General features: G+C 48.7%; 1 protein-coding gene across 1 annotated transcript; it reads left to right on the top strand.

Annotated features, from left to right (window-relative positions):
* The first annotated feature begins 1,884 nt into the window (after positions 1 to 1,884).
* On the top strand, positions 1,885 to 16,377 carry LOC144942767 (uncharacterized). The gene is made up of 21 exons (XM_078869670.1): positions 1,885 to 1,995; positions 2,447 to 2,535; positions 3,528 to 3,631; positions 4,367 to 4,411; positions 5,169 to 5,336; positions 5,641 to 5,740; positions 6,130 to 6,332; positions 6,674 to 6,809; positions 7,682 to 7,893; positions 8,182 to 8,296; positions 8,901 to 9,091; positions 11,402 to 11,504; positions 11,799 to 11,968; positions 12,333 to 12,424; positions 12,709 to 12,836; positions 13,184 to 13,260; positions 13,759 to 13,871; positions 14,442 to 14,586; positions 14,908 to 15,004; positions 15,754 to 15,867; positions 16,115 to 16,377. Exons 1-21 carry the CDS (start codon positions 1,955 to 1,957, stop codon positions 16,258 to 16,260), a joined length of 2,589 nt encoding a protein of 862 aa, XP_078725796.1. The 5' UTR covers positions 1,885 to 1,954; the 3' UTR covers positions 16,261 to 16,377.
* Positions 16,378 to 16,878: the final 501 nt, after the last annotated feature.

Raw genomic sequence — 16,878 nt, forward strand, 5'->3', positions numbered from 1 at the left:
GGGTGGGGGAAAATATCTGCGTAAGGCACTACCACTAGATTACAACAGTCCCGTCTAGCTAGAGCCATCCTACACCGATACATATAATACTTCTACAATCTAAAGGCTTAAAAAATAAAATGCCCAAATAGAGCGAGTAGGGATGTGGCCGAGCCCAGGATACATCTACTGGCATAAGTCCTCGTCCTCCCCTCCGGCTCAAACCCAGCACCGACAATTACCTCCACAACGCAAGCGCAGCAGCATTCATCACGGTCCTCGCCATGCTGCGAGAGTTCCAAAAGCAGATTCGTCTCCCCGCCCTGCTCCAGTTGCTCAAGCACGGGGGAAGAAACTCGAGGGAACCGAGAACGCAAAAAAGCGAGCGCGACACACGGAGACCAGACAGAGGCCAAAGACTAATCCCACATTCCCACAGTCGGGAGCGCAGGCGTTACAAGCCCCAAGATGCCCGTGGTCAGGTTTAAGTAGAGAGAGGGCGAAGCCATCCCACGCCACCAAACACGTGATGAGCTGATCACCTCCTAAGCAGAAATGCGTGCGGGCGGATGCACAATCACACGCACTCATCTGCGCAATCACACGCACTCATCTGCGCAATCACACGCACTCATCTGCGCAATCACACGCACTCATCTGCGCAATCACATGCACTCATCTGCGCAATCACACGCATTCATCTGCGCGTTCACCTGCACCACAACCAACGGATCCACTTTGTCTGGTTCGGATTTGCAAATTTGTATTCTGCGTCAGATATTTCCGAGCATAATCAGTTGTAAAATCAACGGATGGCACAAATGCCCGCTCACGCAATTGCCAGTGCAGAGGCGTGTCAATATACAGACGAACCGAGTAATTAAAACGACCTCATTGTAAATTAGGTGCTGTGGTTTGCAACGATCGCTAATTGTAATGAGCAATTGAGATAAGTTAGTTTTTTTACGTGAAAGACTCGCGGTGTTTGTCATCGCGTTTTGTAATCCGAGGTATGCATTTTGTCACGGGATCTCGAATTCTCAGTGACAGTGAAGTCTTAGCTCCGACTATCTATTCGCTTCGTAGCTGTGGGCCAACTTTACGTTATAAGATTAAAGTATAATTTGCAAGCGTGACCTGGTGCTCCAAAATAACAATAGCATACCTTATATGTATGGTAAACTTCTTTCGCCCCGTACGGAAGAAGTCCAACGTAAATGCAAAAATAAATAACGCTCTTTGTTATTTAGGAGAACCAGGTCACGCTTTGCGAATCATATTTTTATTATTCCTTGGCCTCTTGAGTTGTCTTCACCTGGCTTAAACAACTTAAACTTCAAAGCCTCGATTTGAACGGGAGCGGGTGGTGGTGGCAGTGGTAAATTGGCAAATGGGAAGAAAACGCACGCCTCGCGAATCGAGTGATTATGGGATAGATTTCGATTTAAAGCTTTCGTGACTGCAGGGATTCATCTTCTTGGTTCTTTCGGTAAAGTCACGTAGAAGGGAAATAATAAAATAATAAAAATGATAATAAAACATAATAAAATAATTCTCACACATTATTAAGTTACATTTTTATTATTCTATTATTTCCTTTCTATATGGGAAAGATATCAGGGGGGAGAGACGCTGCCGTCAATGGATCGCTCGGCGCACGTCGACGTCACAATTGCCCCGCACGCGGTGCCGCTCGTTAAGATGATCAGCTCATCGGGGACGAAGATTGCTCTGCGGTTGGGGGTGTTTGTGGGCGTGGGATGGCCTCGGTCCCTCTCGCTATTTAAACCCCGGGGCAGGTCCCAGTCTCCTGTATCACCCGCACTCACGGGTCTGCGTCTTTGCGCCGGTCTTGCCTTTTCAGGTCCGTTTTGCCTCCGTCTCTCTCGGTCGTCCGCGGTGCCGCCTGAGCCCGTTGCCGCTACAACTGCAGAGAGGAGAGGCGCGGCGACTGCTTTTGTGGGACTTTCTCGACATGGGGGTCGCGATGACGTCTGCGTTGATTGCGCTGTGCAGGTGATGTCTGCTGCCGAGTTTAAAGTCGGAACCGCCTTGGTAATCTTGTTCCCCCGGCAATTGTTGTTGTACACGCCGTTTATTTTTTTTTTTCCCTCGTTCGTAAAATGAATTCGCCTGTCCGATGTTATTTCATGACAATCTAGTGGCGTATTGGATTCGTGTGGTTAGGTGTGCCTTGTACTCGTGGTAGTGCCTTACGCCGATCCATACTCCACACTGCTGCATGACTGCTCTGTGTATTTACATCGCCTCAATCTCTCTGAGTACTTGGTGTAAGCCTTACCACGTGGGAGACAAAGGCTGCAGGACGTGGTGCTGGCCACCCGCTCCTGTGATTTGGTGCTCTCTCTAGCAGCGCTTGCCCCAACAGTCTACGGCAATGCTGGGGGGAAGAGTGGGGGGGGGGTCTGTCTTCTGTAATGCGAGTGAACTAACTGTGTGGTCGCAGCCTCCTGCTATGGACCGACGGCTCCTCTGCAGCTGGACCAGTCAAAGGCCGCTATGAGCACTCCAAGCACACGCGCGCCCGCAGCGGCCGTGAGTATCCCGATTAGCACAGCTCCGTACGGTACTTCGCTGTGCCACGTGTCGCAGACATTGCTCATTTTTAAATCCTTTATATTAAGTTCGCTTGCTTGCGCGCTTACGATCGTGAAAATCTTTCGGTCGTTTAACCCACTTCCCGTGATCCAATCGAGCTGACATTGTGCACACAGGCTCGTTGTGCGTGACAATTTATTTCGTGAGAAGAAAAAAATTCCTAAATTTTACACTTTAGGAAAAAATAAATTATATTTAATTACCAATTGCTTAATGGTGGCAGGCAATCATCTGACCCATAGGTGGCAGCCATCTCAAGCCAGAGGACTCTAGCCGCCACGCATATAAAGGATTTGTAGTGAAAAACTTTTTACGGGTTAATTTTTTTAATAATTTTAATATTTGCGTGCCAACTGACTTACGGACTATTTAATGCATTTTTTTTGTTTTTTACCGGTGCATATTCATGTTTCAGCACCGCGAATATTTGAAACGAACCTGAAATGTATTACAATTTTGTGGCACCGTAATTATCGCGGCCGAATGATTTGCTTAAAATACCGGAGGGGGTGGGGCCTGCGGCTCTAGCTGCACGTGCCTCTAAAGGACCGCTTCGTAACACTGATTTATTAACGAACAATCCTATTGGACTGTATTTTGGTTCTTAACATTATTGACATTCTTCGGTAATTCGTGAAACATTACTCTGCCGACCCTCGAACGGAAACATCCCGTGCAAAATTTTTTTAATCGAATTTCTTTTAAAAATCCATGTCGAGTATGGACGTTTTACCCCGCCCCCAATCACCAACATTGAGCGCGGTGCGATATGCTCCAACAACTTACGCGGATAGTCGCTCATCCCCGGCAGCGAAATAACAGGGACTTGTGCTGGCGTAGTGCCCTCCACCCGGGTCGCGCTGGCAGCGGCTGCTGCTGCTCCTTCCCCTACGATCTGAAGCCGCGTGCTGTGTCTGCGGCTCTTCCAGTTCTGCGCTGGGATCGCTCCGGCGACGCGACAGACCCAGACGCGCTCCTCTACTCCTACGGCGTGGGTCTCACCACCGTCAACTGCAGCAGCGCCTCCATGAGGGTGACTTCTTATTCTTCTTGGGGTGGTGCTTTGCAGCCGATGCTCAACTCTTGCCAATGAAGTAGAGCGCGTGCTTTAACCTCTTTTTTTTTTTTAAGACGATCCAATGGGGGTGACTTCTTCTTCAGTGCCGCTTAGCAGCCGATGCTGCATGCCGTCTATGCAGTAGATCGAGCTCCTTAACGATCTAGCGTGAATTGAACCGAAAGTTGCGGTGGTGCTGTTTTGGAACGGATAATTGGATTGTCCAGAATGGTGAGACCAAATTATTTGTCCTGATGGCTTGCTTGTCAACCAATCCTGGCATTGTACGCCTGAAGCCTATGGCTGCCTGAAATGGGAATGTTTACATATTCGATTTTCTTGCGACAGGGCTGCTGTGACGAAGCTTTTGTTTATTCTTTTTCCTAAATTTAACTTACCCGACTGGAATGGCTTAAACGCTAAGCGCAAGTTTCACATTGCTTAATGCGTTTCGAGCTTGCTGCAATTACTTTACTTTTTGGCATTTGGTGTTCTAATTGCGCTCCTCGGCAAAATGTGTAATTCTCTTCCTAGTCCTTTAATGTCCTATTTGCCCATCTATCCTAGAGTTTAGTAGGTTTAATAGTATGCCTTTGTGGAAACATTTAGTGTGGTGCTTGCCACTGCCCGCCTATAGTGGTGCCATGCTGTTGGCAATCACAACGAATGGTGGTGGTCGCCTTTAACAGTTTTGTGTGCGATTTTTTTAAGGTGGCAGTTTCAAGGATTCTACCAGACTTCTCTGCTCTTGGTGTGGTAACTAAACGCATCCTCACAACTCTTAACATCCTCGACTGGTTAAAACACTGCGCACACGTCACGTTGGAGAGCACGCTGTGGCATGATTCTCGCTCTGCCCATCAATCTGCACTAAAATAGAGTACATACAGCAGTGCCTGTACAATATTACCTAAACCGGAGACAAATAAGGTGTCAATAATCATTAGTGTGGCTGGCTTCCTATTAATAGGACGACCCCCCCCCCCCCCCCCCCCCCCCCCGTTAAAATCCAGATCTGCTGCTCCGCATTTAGAGCTGGAATACAAGTTTGTGATCTTACTGTACTCGTCGTCGGTTCAATGTCTCTGCTAATATTGGGGGGGGGGGGGGGGCAGGTGCTCAAGCTTCAAGTCAGACGGCCTGGATGTAAGGTGGTGGGTAGTCCTTGATCACGTCGTTGCCATTTGGTGGCATGGGTCTTATTTTGAAGGCAAGATTTTTTTTTTGTGGGGGGGCGGGAGCAGAAAAATTGACTGTTTGAGAATTTGAAATCTTACAGCAACTTCATTTTGGTAAGAAGATTGTCCCAACTCTACTTAGACCCACGGAGCTTGTTCAAGGAGTGGCCGTCTCCAAAGGGTTATTGGTTAAAGTTGTTGAATCTGAGCCTTAATCCCTATCCCGCCAAAGCATGCACAAGCCACCAACTCTAATTTTAGCATTGCTGGTTATGCATGCTGCGAAAAAAGTTTAGCACACCCACCTCTCTTTCCCCCCCCCCCTTCGCGCACAGCTGCACGCCAAGGAGCCCATGTCATGGTACCTGGACATTGACAACGGCACCGCGCAGTGGAGCATTCCCGTGGCAGATGCGAGCCAGGCCGGCTACACGTTCGAGTCCCAGCAACTGACCCTGTCGGTGATGGCGCTGTACACGGCCAGCGGCGTGTTCTACTCCCAGGTGAGGCCACCCTTACTGCCCTCTCGTGACCTCGCTCTCCAGAGACACGGACCAGGCAGTGTCTGGGCTTTGAGTTTGCTTGTGGATTTGAGGTCGTCTGCTACTGCGTAGGTCTGACTTTTTCTAATATTAGGAATGTTTTCGGGTAAGACTTTCAATTTATTTCGGACACTGTCTGGCTTGCGAAAAGCCTGGCTTTGCGAGGTTTTGCTTAAATTTGTTCTTGAACGCGCACAACTTGCTGTGACCTTCCATCGTGAGATTGAGTTGTGGTGCGGTCGTTGCGTGGCCTCCGTGCGTGCAGTTCGACAACACTTCCCTCTACTTCCTGGACCTGCGGATGCGCTATGGCCCCACCACCACGGTCATCTACTTCCTCACGCCCATGCTGTGCCTAGTGCCAAGTGAGGGCCCCCCATGCTTGCGTATACTTGTAACGCCGTCCTCGTGGTGGTGTGGTGCATGGATGAACGTGGCTGAAAAACGACCTTGAAACGGTGCAGACGTAGAATTTTTGTGCGGCCGAAACTTTCAATTCGCTTATTCTGCACCGAAGCAGACTTTTAAACGCATTTAATTGCACAAACGTTTCCAGAGACTGGGACACTACTCTGATTTCATGAAGTCATTTAAGACGATGGTTAGCTTGCCCAATACTGCTGCGAGACGGCGCCATCCGATACCATTCACTGTTATCGTCACACCTTACGATTGTGCCTCTTCCTGACATCTCAACTTTTTAAAATGACAAACCTTATTCACCTGTTTGCCCGTGCTATCGCTCCCTGTCCAGACTACCTGCAGTGCAACGACACGAGCCTGGTGGTGACGGTGCCTCCGCTGCCCGGCCCCCTGACTGCGGTGAAGGTGGGCACCACCCTGGTGTACCCGGGCCTGCCCTCCGTGCCGGGGGTCGAGGTGCGGCTGGAGGGCAGCGGCGGCCGCTGGGGGTTCGTGCTCTCGCTGCAGCGCACGTCGCCGCTCCTGAACGTGGAGGTGAGGGAGGAGGTGCCGGAGCGGTGGGCTCGTGTGTGGAGGGGTGGAAGGGGGAGACTGGACTCGAGCGTGGTAGTGATTGGAGCACCAGGCTTGCCTGCGATTTCATTCCCAGCCATGGCTAATGACGTGGTGAGTCTCTGAACTGGTCCTGGGCCATTCACGTAGGGTCCGCCCTGCACCTTTTTTAAATGAAGTCCCTAATGCCACTATCTTCAAATGAACGCCGCACCGTGCAGGTGGTTGTAGCCAGCGATGCTCATTGCCGGTGCACTGTCCGTCGCCTCCCCATTCCCTCCCTTGCTGCTGCCCGTGGCTGCTCCTTCCCTCGCCTGGACCAGGCGTGTCCCATGGGCCAGTCGAGCGGCGTGCGTCACTTCGCCAACATGTCCATGACCTTCACGCACGCCTCGCGGCCGCTCACCTTCCCACTGCTGCTGCGCTGTCCGTGCGTTGCCGTGCAGGACGACATCAGCGGTGAGTGAAATTTCGCCGGTGAGCATCGTAGGACGGGTAATGTGGCCACCCAGAGCTGAGGTTTTTGACGCCAGATGTGAGTGTGCCCTTAGATCTGGTAAATTGGTGGTTGTCCCTGGAGGTCAAGTGCTAAGGTGGCATCAGATATTTTATTCCTGGATTCCCAAATGATGTTCGTTTTTGGACTCGGTCTGGTCACCAATGGCTAAACAAGATGCCCATTATGCTAAATCCTGTAGTGAATATTGACCAAGATCCATCTTCCCAACAATTGTCTTTTTAATGTTGGTGAGACGGAGGTTGGTACATCCTTTGCATTTAACCATATACAATACAACTTGCAGTACACTGCATCAATACCAAAGTAGCATAGCTGGCAGTGCCAGGGTATGGCTGGAACTTTACCATTGCCCTAATACAAAATACATCAGTGTTTCCAAATCTTCACGAAACCTAACCTGGGTCTGTCTTCCCCGATTTTTTTTTTTTAATGGATGCTCCTGTTGTAACAGCACTAGCTCTAATTGTCTCCCTTTTTAAATCCTTTATATTAAGTTAACTTGTTTTTTAACCCACTTCCCATGATCCAATCGAGCTGACATTATGCACACAGACTCGTTGTGCGTGACAATTTATTTTCGTGAAAATTTTTTTCCAAAATGTTCTACTTTAGGAAACAAAATCATTTAAGTTAAATTACCAATGTGATAAAAATGAAACTCTTACTCGAGAAAAACAGAAATGAATAATAAAATAAAACCGATGCCACGCATAAAGGATTTATAGTGAAAAACTTTATTTTTACGGGTTAATTTTTTATAGCCTGTGGAGAGGGGGGGGCTGTATGCTATGACCTGCTTTTCTGTGCGCAGCCGTCTGCAACGGCAGCTTCTTGCTCGCCGTGTTCGGGCCCCTGTACGGCTCTCCACCGGCCATCGAGGTGCTGACTGTTGGGACCGTGTCCCTGCTGACTTCCACCACCGTGGACTCTACTCTCTACGGCTCCGGCGTCAAGCTGATGCCCAACGGCTCCTACTACGTCGCCGTGTCCGCCTACCGCACCGCGCCTGGTGTTGTAGTACAGGTGCGTGCCTCTGCTCGTCCGGGTTTTAGCGCGCCTCCCAATTTTGGCAGCAAAAGTTCATGCGTGCCTCGGCCGACACGTCCACTATCAATAGCCTCTAGGCAAAGTGGTTCTTAACCTAGAGTGCACGCACATTCTAGGGTAATCCGTGTACCCCCTTCTGAGAACCAACGGGGGGGGGGGGGGTGCAGGCTGCAGGAAGGCACAAGAACCATTGCGCTCGGCTGTATGGAAAACTGACTTTCTGAATTCGCCTTTTTCGCTCTTTGCATTGCGTGACACTGGCAGTCTCAGGAACCTGGCCGCCGCCTCTACTCTGCGCTGTTCCACATCGTGATGGTTGACGGCTTGGGGCTCCGCCACGACTACAGCGTGGAGGCTGCGTGCCACATGCCCTACACGCGTGAGTCTTCTCGGCACGTGCTGCGTCTAATGGTGTCCATGGTCACTTGTTTTAAAGTCTACAGCATGCACGATTTTTTCGGATTTTTGTAATCTACGTTTTCTCCAATCCGCACGATTCATGTTTATCAAAGCCTTAGGCGTTTGCGTCTCCCAGGTGAGTGTTTGTCTGTACCTCTGTTCAATGCCGTGACCCATTTGGTATATAGGGACGAAACATTATTTTTAATTCCTTTATATTAAGTTCGCTCGCTTGCCCGCTTACGACTGTGCAAATCATTCTGTCGTTTTTTAACCCACTTCCCGTGATCCAATCGAGCTGACATTTTGCACACATACTCATTGTGCGTGACAATTTATTTTCGTGAATTTTTTTCCAAAATTTTACACTTTTAAGGAATTTTTTTTTTATATTTAATTACCAATTGCTTAATGGTGGCAGGCAATCATCTGACCCATAGGTGGCAGCCATCTCAAGCCAGAGGACGAGAGGACTCTAGCCGCCACGCATATAAAGGATTTGTAGTGAAAAACTTTGTTTTTACGGGTTAATTTTTTTTAGAAGTCTCGCTGACCATAACCTGTGTACGTGTCGCATGCATCAGCATCCGGCGTGGTGTCGTGTGGGCCGTCGTGGTTCGCCATCACGCTGCAGCTCGCTGAGGTGCGAGACTTCACGCTGTTCGTGACGGGAGTTCCCGTGACGCAGCTGCTCGACCAGGGCTACAGCCTGACCAACTCCACCTCGGAGCTGCGCCTGCAGGTCGACTTCACGGCGCTCGACGTGGTGGTCAAGGTGACTTCTGACATGACCCTCCTTCCCTGCAAACTTCGATGTGTGCCCACCATGGCATCTCCTATAACTAAAGCGGTCAAACGCTTGATCAGCACACATCCGCCGACACTAAATTGCCATCTACTTTTCTATTGCTACTGCCTACCATGGCCTCTGCTCCTAGTTTGTCTACCAGGCTTACCGTTGTCGTCTATTCATGCACGGCAGTTAAAAACACGACCTTTTTCAGCTTCCCTTGTGCAGATCACCTTTCTTTCATCCAATTTTTTTTGTGTTTACCTTTTATTCGACTGACTTTTTTATCCGTTAACTATGCTTGCTTCGTCCAAACTTGACCTTCCAGCACCACCCATGTAGCAAATCCTACACGCTTGACTATGTACAAACTAAACATCTCGGCTCTTTTCGATTTAAAGCTTTCGTGACTGCAGGGATTCATCTTCTTGGTTCTTTCGGTAAAGTCACGTAGAAGGGAAGTAATAAAATAATAAAAATAAAACATAATAAAACAATTCTCACGACGTTTCGGCCACAACGCAAGCAGCCATCCTCAGGCGAAGAATGAAACACCCCAAGCTTGGAGCGTATATTTAAGCTGGGTTAGAGGGGGGGGAGGTGGGAAGAAGAGCGCCTAAACAAAATAATTTGCATATCAAGAGGAATTCAGCATATGGAAAATGCGTAGGAGGTGGGCGGGGGGGGTTCCAAATCAATACTATGCCCGTGCATTATGCAGGATTAGCAGCATCAAAGGGGGGGGGAGGGGGGGAGCATTAACAAAGGAAAGGAATGTTAATAGTATGTAGCTGTAGTTACTAAACAACCACGTAAAAAAAAAAAACTACAGTATAAACTGCATGACAAACTAAAGTATAAACTACATAGCATCATCAGTAAACTTACTATACTCTACAATAAGCTGAGTTACTAACAGTAAGTAATACATGAAAAATTCTACGTTGTAAAAAATTATATAATATGCTTCCATCTAAACTTTATTCTCTTACATCACACGCGTCTATACCGTACTATATACTTCCATAGACAAAACCAACATTAAATTACATACTGTATTGCTATAAACCACCCTATACCTTATACATTTTTAATATAACACTATGTATTATTCTACCCACCCTAATGTGTATCAAAATGGTTTATTACGTCCTTCCAGTGATTGCTAAGCCAGAATCCATCTTCTCGGTTAAAATTGTCTCTGTGTTTGTAAATGTGGATCGCCTCATGTACGAATCTCTCATGATAGCCAGATGGCTTGCAGAGAACCTCTGTCTTGGAGAAGTCAATGTCATGTGAGCCCACTGAGTTGTAACACTGTAGGACAAACACCTCAGCCGTGGCAGATCACTGTTACAACTCAGTGGGCTCACATGACATTGACTTCTCCAAGACAGAGGTTCTCTGCAAGCCATCTGGCTATCATGAGAGATTCGTACATGAGGCGATCCACATTTACAAACACAGAGACAATTTTAACCGAGAAGATGGATTCTGGCTTAGCAATCACTGGAAGGACGTAATAAACCATTTTGATACACATTAGGGTGGGTAGAATAATACATAGTGTTATATTAAAAATGTATAAGGTATAGGGTGGTTTATAGCAATACAGTATGTAATTTAATGTTGGTTTTGCCTATGGAAGTATATAGTACGGTATAGACGCGTGTGATGTAAGAGAATAAAGTTTAGATGGAAGCATATTATATAATTTTTTACAACGTAGAATTTTTCATGTATTACTTACTGTTAGTAACTCAGCTTATTGTAGAGTATAGTAAGTTTACTGATGATGCTATGTAGTTTATACTTTAGTTTGTCATGCAGTTTATACTGTAGTTTTTTTTTTACGTGGTTGTTTAGTAACTACAGCTACATACTATTAACATTCCTTTCCTTTGTTAATGCTCCCCCCCTCCCCCCCCTTTGATGCTGCTAATCCTGCATAATGCACGGGCATAGTATTGATTTGGAACCCCCCCCGCCCACCTCCTACGCATTTTCCATATGCTGAATTCCTCTTGATATGCAAATTATTTTGTTTAGGCGCTCTTCTTCCCACCTCCCCCCCCTCTAACCCAGCTTAAATATACGCTCCAAGCTTGGGGTGTTTCATTCTTCGCCTGAGGATGGCTGCTTGCGTTGTGGCCGAAACGTCGTGAGAATTGTTTTATTATGTTTTATTTTTATTATTTTATTACTTCCCTTCTACGTGACTTTACCGAAAGAACCAAGAAGATGAATCTCGGCTCTTTTATAATTGTCTTAATCGTCCTGGAATTGACATCACAGACTCTGCCGGACGGCTCGACGGAGCGGTCGCTGCTGCTCACGCTGAGGAACGACCTTGGGGCAGTAGAGGAGTACAACCTGGTGTGCACCACCAACACCGCAGGCGAGTGGCCCCCACGAGGTGTCGCGTCCGGCGTTCTCCAGCGTACACGCGTCAACGCTGTCTGCGTACGCCGAATCGCAGAATGACTTGGGGCGCTTCCTTCCACTTTTGGAACTTGTGAGGCCTCTTGTGGACAGCAGTAGAAAGCTCTGCTCGTTTTTGCCAGCTTTTGCTGAACCAGTTTGGGGCAGGGCCGAGTTTTCAATCAAAACTTAAACATTCCGGCCCACGTGTGCCGTTTCTCATCCTGGCCCCCCCCACCGCCTCCCGCCTCTGTGCTCTCCGTGGCGGCAGAGTGCTCAACGGACGGGCAGATGACGTTCGAGGTCTACGCGAGCAGCACGCGGCCCCCGCTGGAGCTAGCCACCGTGCACGTGCGCGACCCCTCCTGCCTGCCCGTCGAGGTGACGGCCGAAAAGGCCGTGTTCGTCGTCCCGCTGGACGAGTGCGGCACCACTCACGAGGTGGGGGCACGCGGTGTCTGATTACCTGTGCTTCGTTTGCTGTGCCTGATGCGCTCTTTGGCAGATGGTGGGGGAAGTGGCGATCTGTCTCGTACAAACGGCTGTCGTACCATATTTCGTAGCTAAATTATGGAACCCTAATGATGCAGTAGGATGTTTTATTTTTGCCAACTGCTCTGGACATTGGCTCGCCATTCACTCCCCCTTGTGGCTATAGGATGGCAGCTACAGATGCCACTGTTTAACCACTCCTTGTGACATTTGGATTATGCAAGTCGTCGTAACTCGTACATGCAGGGCGCTTGACTGCAAGAAGCGGTACAGCAAGTGTGTTTGACGCGACAGTGCACATGCGGTTTTCCAGATGGTGGACGGCAAGCTGGTGTACGAGAACGAGGCCGTGTCTCTGATGCGCGACTCCATCCACGTGATCATCTCCCGCAGCAGCGAGTACAGGTGCCCGCTGCTGCCCTTGTTTACACGCTGCGAGAACCACGTGGTGGCAGCACTACCCACGACGGAGGCTTTGAGCTGCACTGGAAGTGGCAGATACGACTGGACAAACAATGCCTGTCTGCACATTTGAAAAGTGTTACTTAGACCGTTTTAACAAACGTCTACTCGTGATTTACCTTGACACGCCGGTGTGATAGCCCCTCGTAAACGCATCCACACGAGACTGTCGGATAAATAATCTGCGTAGAATCAAACTTTGATGCCACTTTCTGCTCCCCCTCCAGAATGAAGATCACCTGCGAGTTCTCTGGGGACGACTTGCTGATGCTGGGCGTGACTGTTCCCACGCTGTCTCCACCCAGCCCTGCGAACGGCGCCGGGCCCCTGGTCATCGAGCTCACCATGTTCCCTGGTGAGCCCCCTCCACAATCCTCGCCACCACTTCACGCTCTACGTTCATTCTATGGCATCCCCCCCCCCTCCCATCTACAGCAGGGCCTCGGCAGTAATGAGGTATCCATCGGAGTGACCGCTACGATCACGGCCTTGGTTTCCTGTGCACCATTCCATAGGACAGTCTAGGTACATGGGCAGCTTGTGCTGGTAGATTATTTGAAATCCTTGAAGAAAATTTGCAGCTTTTTCTGCCGGTCTAAGGATAACGTCCAGGCATCAGTTTGTGCAACCACCATAACATTTTGAGGTTGCTGCTTGGTCGGGTCAATTTTCCATGCCGTTGATTTTTCCTTCCCCTCCCAGATGTTGACTACGTCGCTCCCTATGTCGCCGCTGACTACCCGCTCGTGCGCTTCCTGAGGGAGCCGCTGTTCGTCCAGGTAATGACCCCCTGCCTCAAGATCTAAATCGTGATGCCTCATAGAACCAAGGGTGCTTGTTTAGAACTGCTAATGGTGGTTATATTGCCACTTGTGTCACTGCATCCTAGCCTGTTGATCCATTTCATGGTCTCTTAAAATGTTTATTTGCCTGCCACGTGTCGCATGACCCATGCAACGAGCAGTGCAACCTGTTGTCATGGGTGCAATATTCTTGTATTCTTAACCTTTTAGGCAATGGAAATTTATTTGCAACGTTTCCATAGACTCCTTGCATTGATTTTTCAAAGTTTAAGTTAACCTGACATGTATTTTTCGCAGTGGCAAGTTCCCTAATAATACTTTGTAGCAAAAACTGGTCACTTGGCTGAGCCCCATGACCGCTCTCCGCACGAACCCAGAAGGCTGCCATCTCAACGATGACTACAGACATCTTGGGCCCTATCTTGACCCACAATGCAACCGTCCTTGCCCCGTGGCTGACCTGGCCGCGTGCAGGTGCAGCTACTGGCGCACCCCGACCCCGTGCTGGAGCTGCGTCTCGCCGACTGCTGGGCCACGACTCAGCCCGACCCCAACTCGCTGCCCCAGTGGGACCTGCTCGTGTCCGGGTGCGTTCCCTTGTGAACGCTGGCGGCTACTGCTGCTATACGGCTTGCCGTGTGTGCGATTGCTGCTCTCGTACACGATGCGTAGAGTATCGAGCATGCACCTGTTGCTGCTGTAATATTTAATACGGAATGTGTCGCCATCCGAACCTGGTCCTGGGCCCTCTGCTTTCACCATATGCACTGACCAGTGTGAAAAATATGGGCAGGCAAACATTAATCAATGTCCAACAGGAGGGTTTAATCTGTTGGTGGTTTAAACGACTGCATGGCATGATAGCCGCTCAAAATGTATACTCTTAGTTTTTTCGGTAAAGTCACGATGTAGGTAAAAAATGAAATTAAAATTAATAAAAAATAAAATCATAAAAATCACGACGTTTCGGAAGTAACACACGTCTCCATTATCAGGTGGGACTGTTACAGCCAGATTTGCTGCATCAAGTGAGCTCAAAATGTATTATATTCAAAGTGGCATCGTGCTCGCAATACATCCATCGCGTCTTGGTCCCTGTTTTCGATGCCCCACGCGTGTCCCTCTGGCTGAGCGCCTCTCCTCTGGCCGCGGGGCAGGTGCCCGTTCTCCGGCGACAACTACCTGACCACCGTCCACGCCGTGAGCCCCGCCTCGGTGCCGCTGCCCCTGAGATTCAAGCGCTTCGAGGTGAAGACCTTCGTGTTCGCCGACCCAGCGCCGCTTGGAGCCCTGCGCGATACGGTACGGTTCTTGATGCACGCCACTCCTGACAGGTGTGCCCTCCTAACGGGATGGTGGTGGGGGGGGGGGCACCAATGCTCGCAAATACTATCCAATATAAATCAACTTTAACATGGAGTTGTGGTTATGGGACTTGCCCTACAGAACTGCTCTCGCTGAAGGGTTGCCCCGTACCAAGGACCTTTCCCAATGTTAGAACTCCCTTTAGTGCAACAGCAGTTGGCTTCCATACTGCTAACAAAATTTATCCCGAAGACCATCTCTTGCAAAGGTGTTACGTAGTCCTGCATGTGCATCATTTATCCTCCTTGTCGCTCTCAGCTCTACTTCCACTGCAGTGCCACGGTGTGCGACTCCAACTCGGCCGATTTGCCGCAGTGCGGACCGAGCAGCTGCTCCCCGTCGACGCGACGCGCCCGTGAGTTGCCCTCGGCAGTGAAACATTTTCTTCTTTTTCACACGACTCGCCCATTTATCCACTACTTGCAATTTTTCAACTGTTCTGCAGCAGCGAATGAAAGCTCTGTGCCATTATTTGCACAACCCGTTTCTAGATAAGATTTAACCCAAAAGTTCTTGTAGATGCATGCCTAGGCCAGGGGCCTTCATCCACGGTGGGTTTTCAGAAGGTTGGTAGATTACCATTGCACTTAAAATGTGTGCTTTTGTATCCTTGCCGCTTTATCCCAAGGGACCCTAATTCATCACGGGTACTGCAACTAAATCGCTTGCATTAGAAATATCTACAAACCAAATCCGTATTGACCCCCCAAACTCTTTTCCAAGACCGCTGATTCCAATGCTTTGTTACACGAAAGTTCTCGTGCCACATTTTAGTCACTCCAATCTTGCCAGCAGCCAAGGGGGGGAGGAGGTGGTGAAATGCAAAAATCAATGGTTGGTGTATAGGTGTAAACATTATTCTTGGTTCTTTTGGTAAAGTCACGTAGACGTGATCTACCACATTTTCTTGCTGTGGATTTCACACGATGATTGCTTGTGGTGCAGTCGAAACGTCGTGAGAAATTTATTGCAGATTTATATTATTTTATTATTTCACTTCTACATGACCTCACCGAAAGAACCAAAAATATGAATCCCTGCAGTCACGAAACCTTCAAATCAAAACTATTAAATATTGTACTTATTTCCCCAACTTCTCCCCAGGTGAAGATGGGAAACGTGCTGCCACGGACGAACTGACGCACATTGCCAGCCTGGCCGGCCCCGTTACATTATCGGATGACGTTCATACGAAGTCTGATCTGTCAAGCTCTGCAGGTGCGTGTCTGGTACCCTTAGGATTTAGCGTGGGTGTGATCTAACGTCAAGAAGCTGCAAAATGAAGTGTGGTGGTTTTTGTGTGGCAGTGATTTTGATGGATCTCCAACCCGTTATTTTAATCATACCGGGGGGGAGGAGGTATACAAAAATTCCAATGGTTTTATTTCTCTTTTAAGCTGCATAGGTAGTCAAAGCGAGTCGCGTTCTCGATGTGGTGTACCGGGTTTGTTTTCTCCTCTCCCAGAAGGTGGCGTGTGGCCCACATGGTTCGTGTGGCTCGTGGCTGCCACCTGCTCCCTCCTCGCCCTCTCCATCGCTGTGGCGTTGGTGGCCAAGCTGCTGCGTCGTGGCCGCCAGGGCACGTGGAGGGCAGAGGTCATGCGCAGCTGAACGGGGCGATGGTGTCGCGGTGGCGAATACGGCACGGCCACCGTCTGCGGCGTGCACTTGAAATAATACACGAGATTGGCATCACGGCTTGTACCTGATGATGATGCTAAAAATAAAGATGCTGTGGACCTTAATCCCGTCTGGTGACATGTGGTGCTGTTTCAATCGTGGGGATCCTGGCAATGGATTGTGGTGGGATAACTGAACTGGTAAACTAGGTGTATAATCTTCTTGGTTCTTTCGGTAAAGTCGCGTAGAAGGGAAGTAATAAAAATAAAACATAATAAAGTAATAATTAATAATGAAAATTAAACTTAATAAAATAATTATTTTATTACTTCCCTTCTATGTGACTTTAACGAACCAAGAAGATGAATCCCTGCAGTCACGAAAGCTTTCAATCGAAATAGGTGGATAATCAATGCTTTCCCTCTAGTGGCTTTCTAGGTTTTAAGAGGTGATGAGTGTCGCCTTCTTCGCATCCTCTATGAATGCCTGACATACTGCCCAACCTTGTAATATGCATGTTCAATTGGCACTAACTTCAACTGATCTTCCTGCAAATGTGAAGTGGTCGTCCCTTTTTTAAAAACAGTTATAACTGACCTGAGGAACGAC

This window comes from Lampetra fluviatilis, chromosome 28, assembly GCF_964198595.1.
Source record: "Lampetra fluviatilis chromosome 28, kcLamFluv1.1, whole genome shotgun sequence".
In the NCBI taxonomy this organism is placed as follows: Eukaryota; Metazoa; Chordata; class Hyperoartia; order Petromyzontiformes; family Petromyzontidae; genus Lampetra; species Lampetra fluviatilis.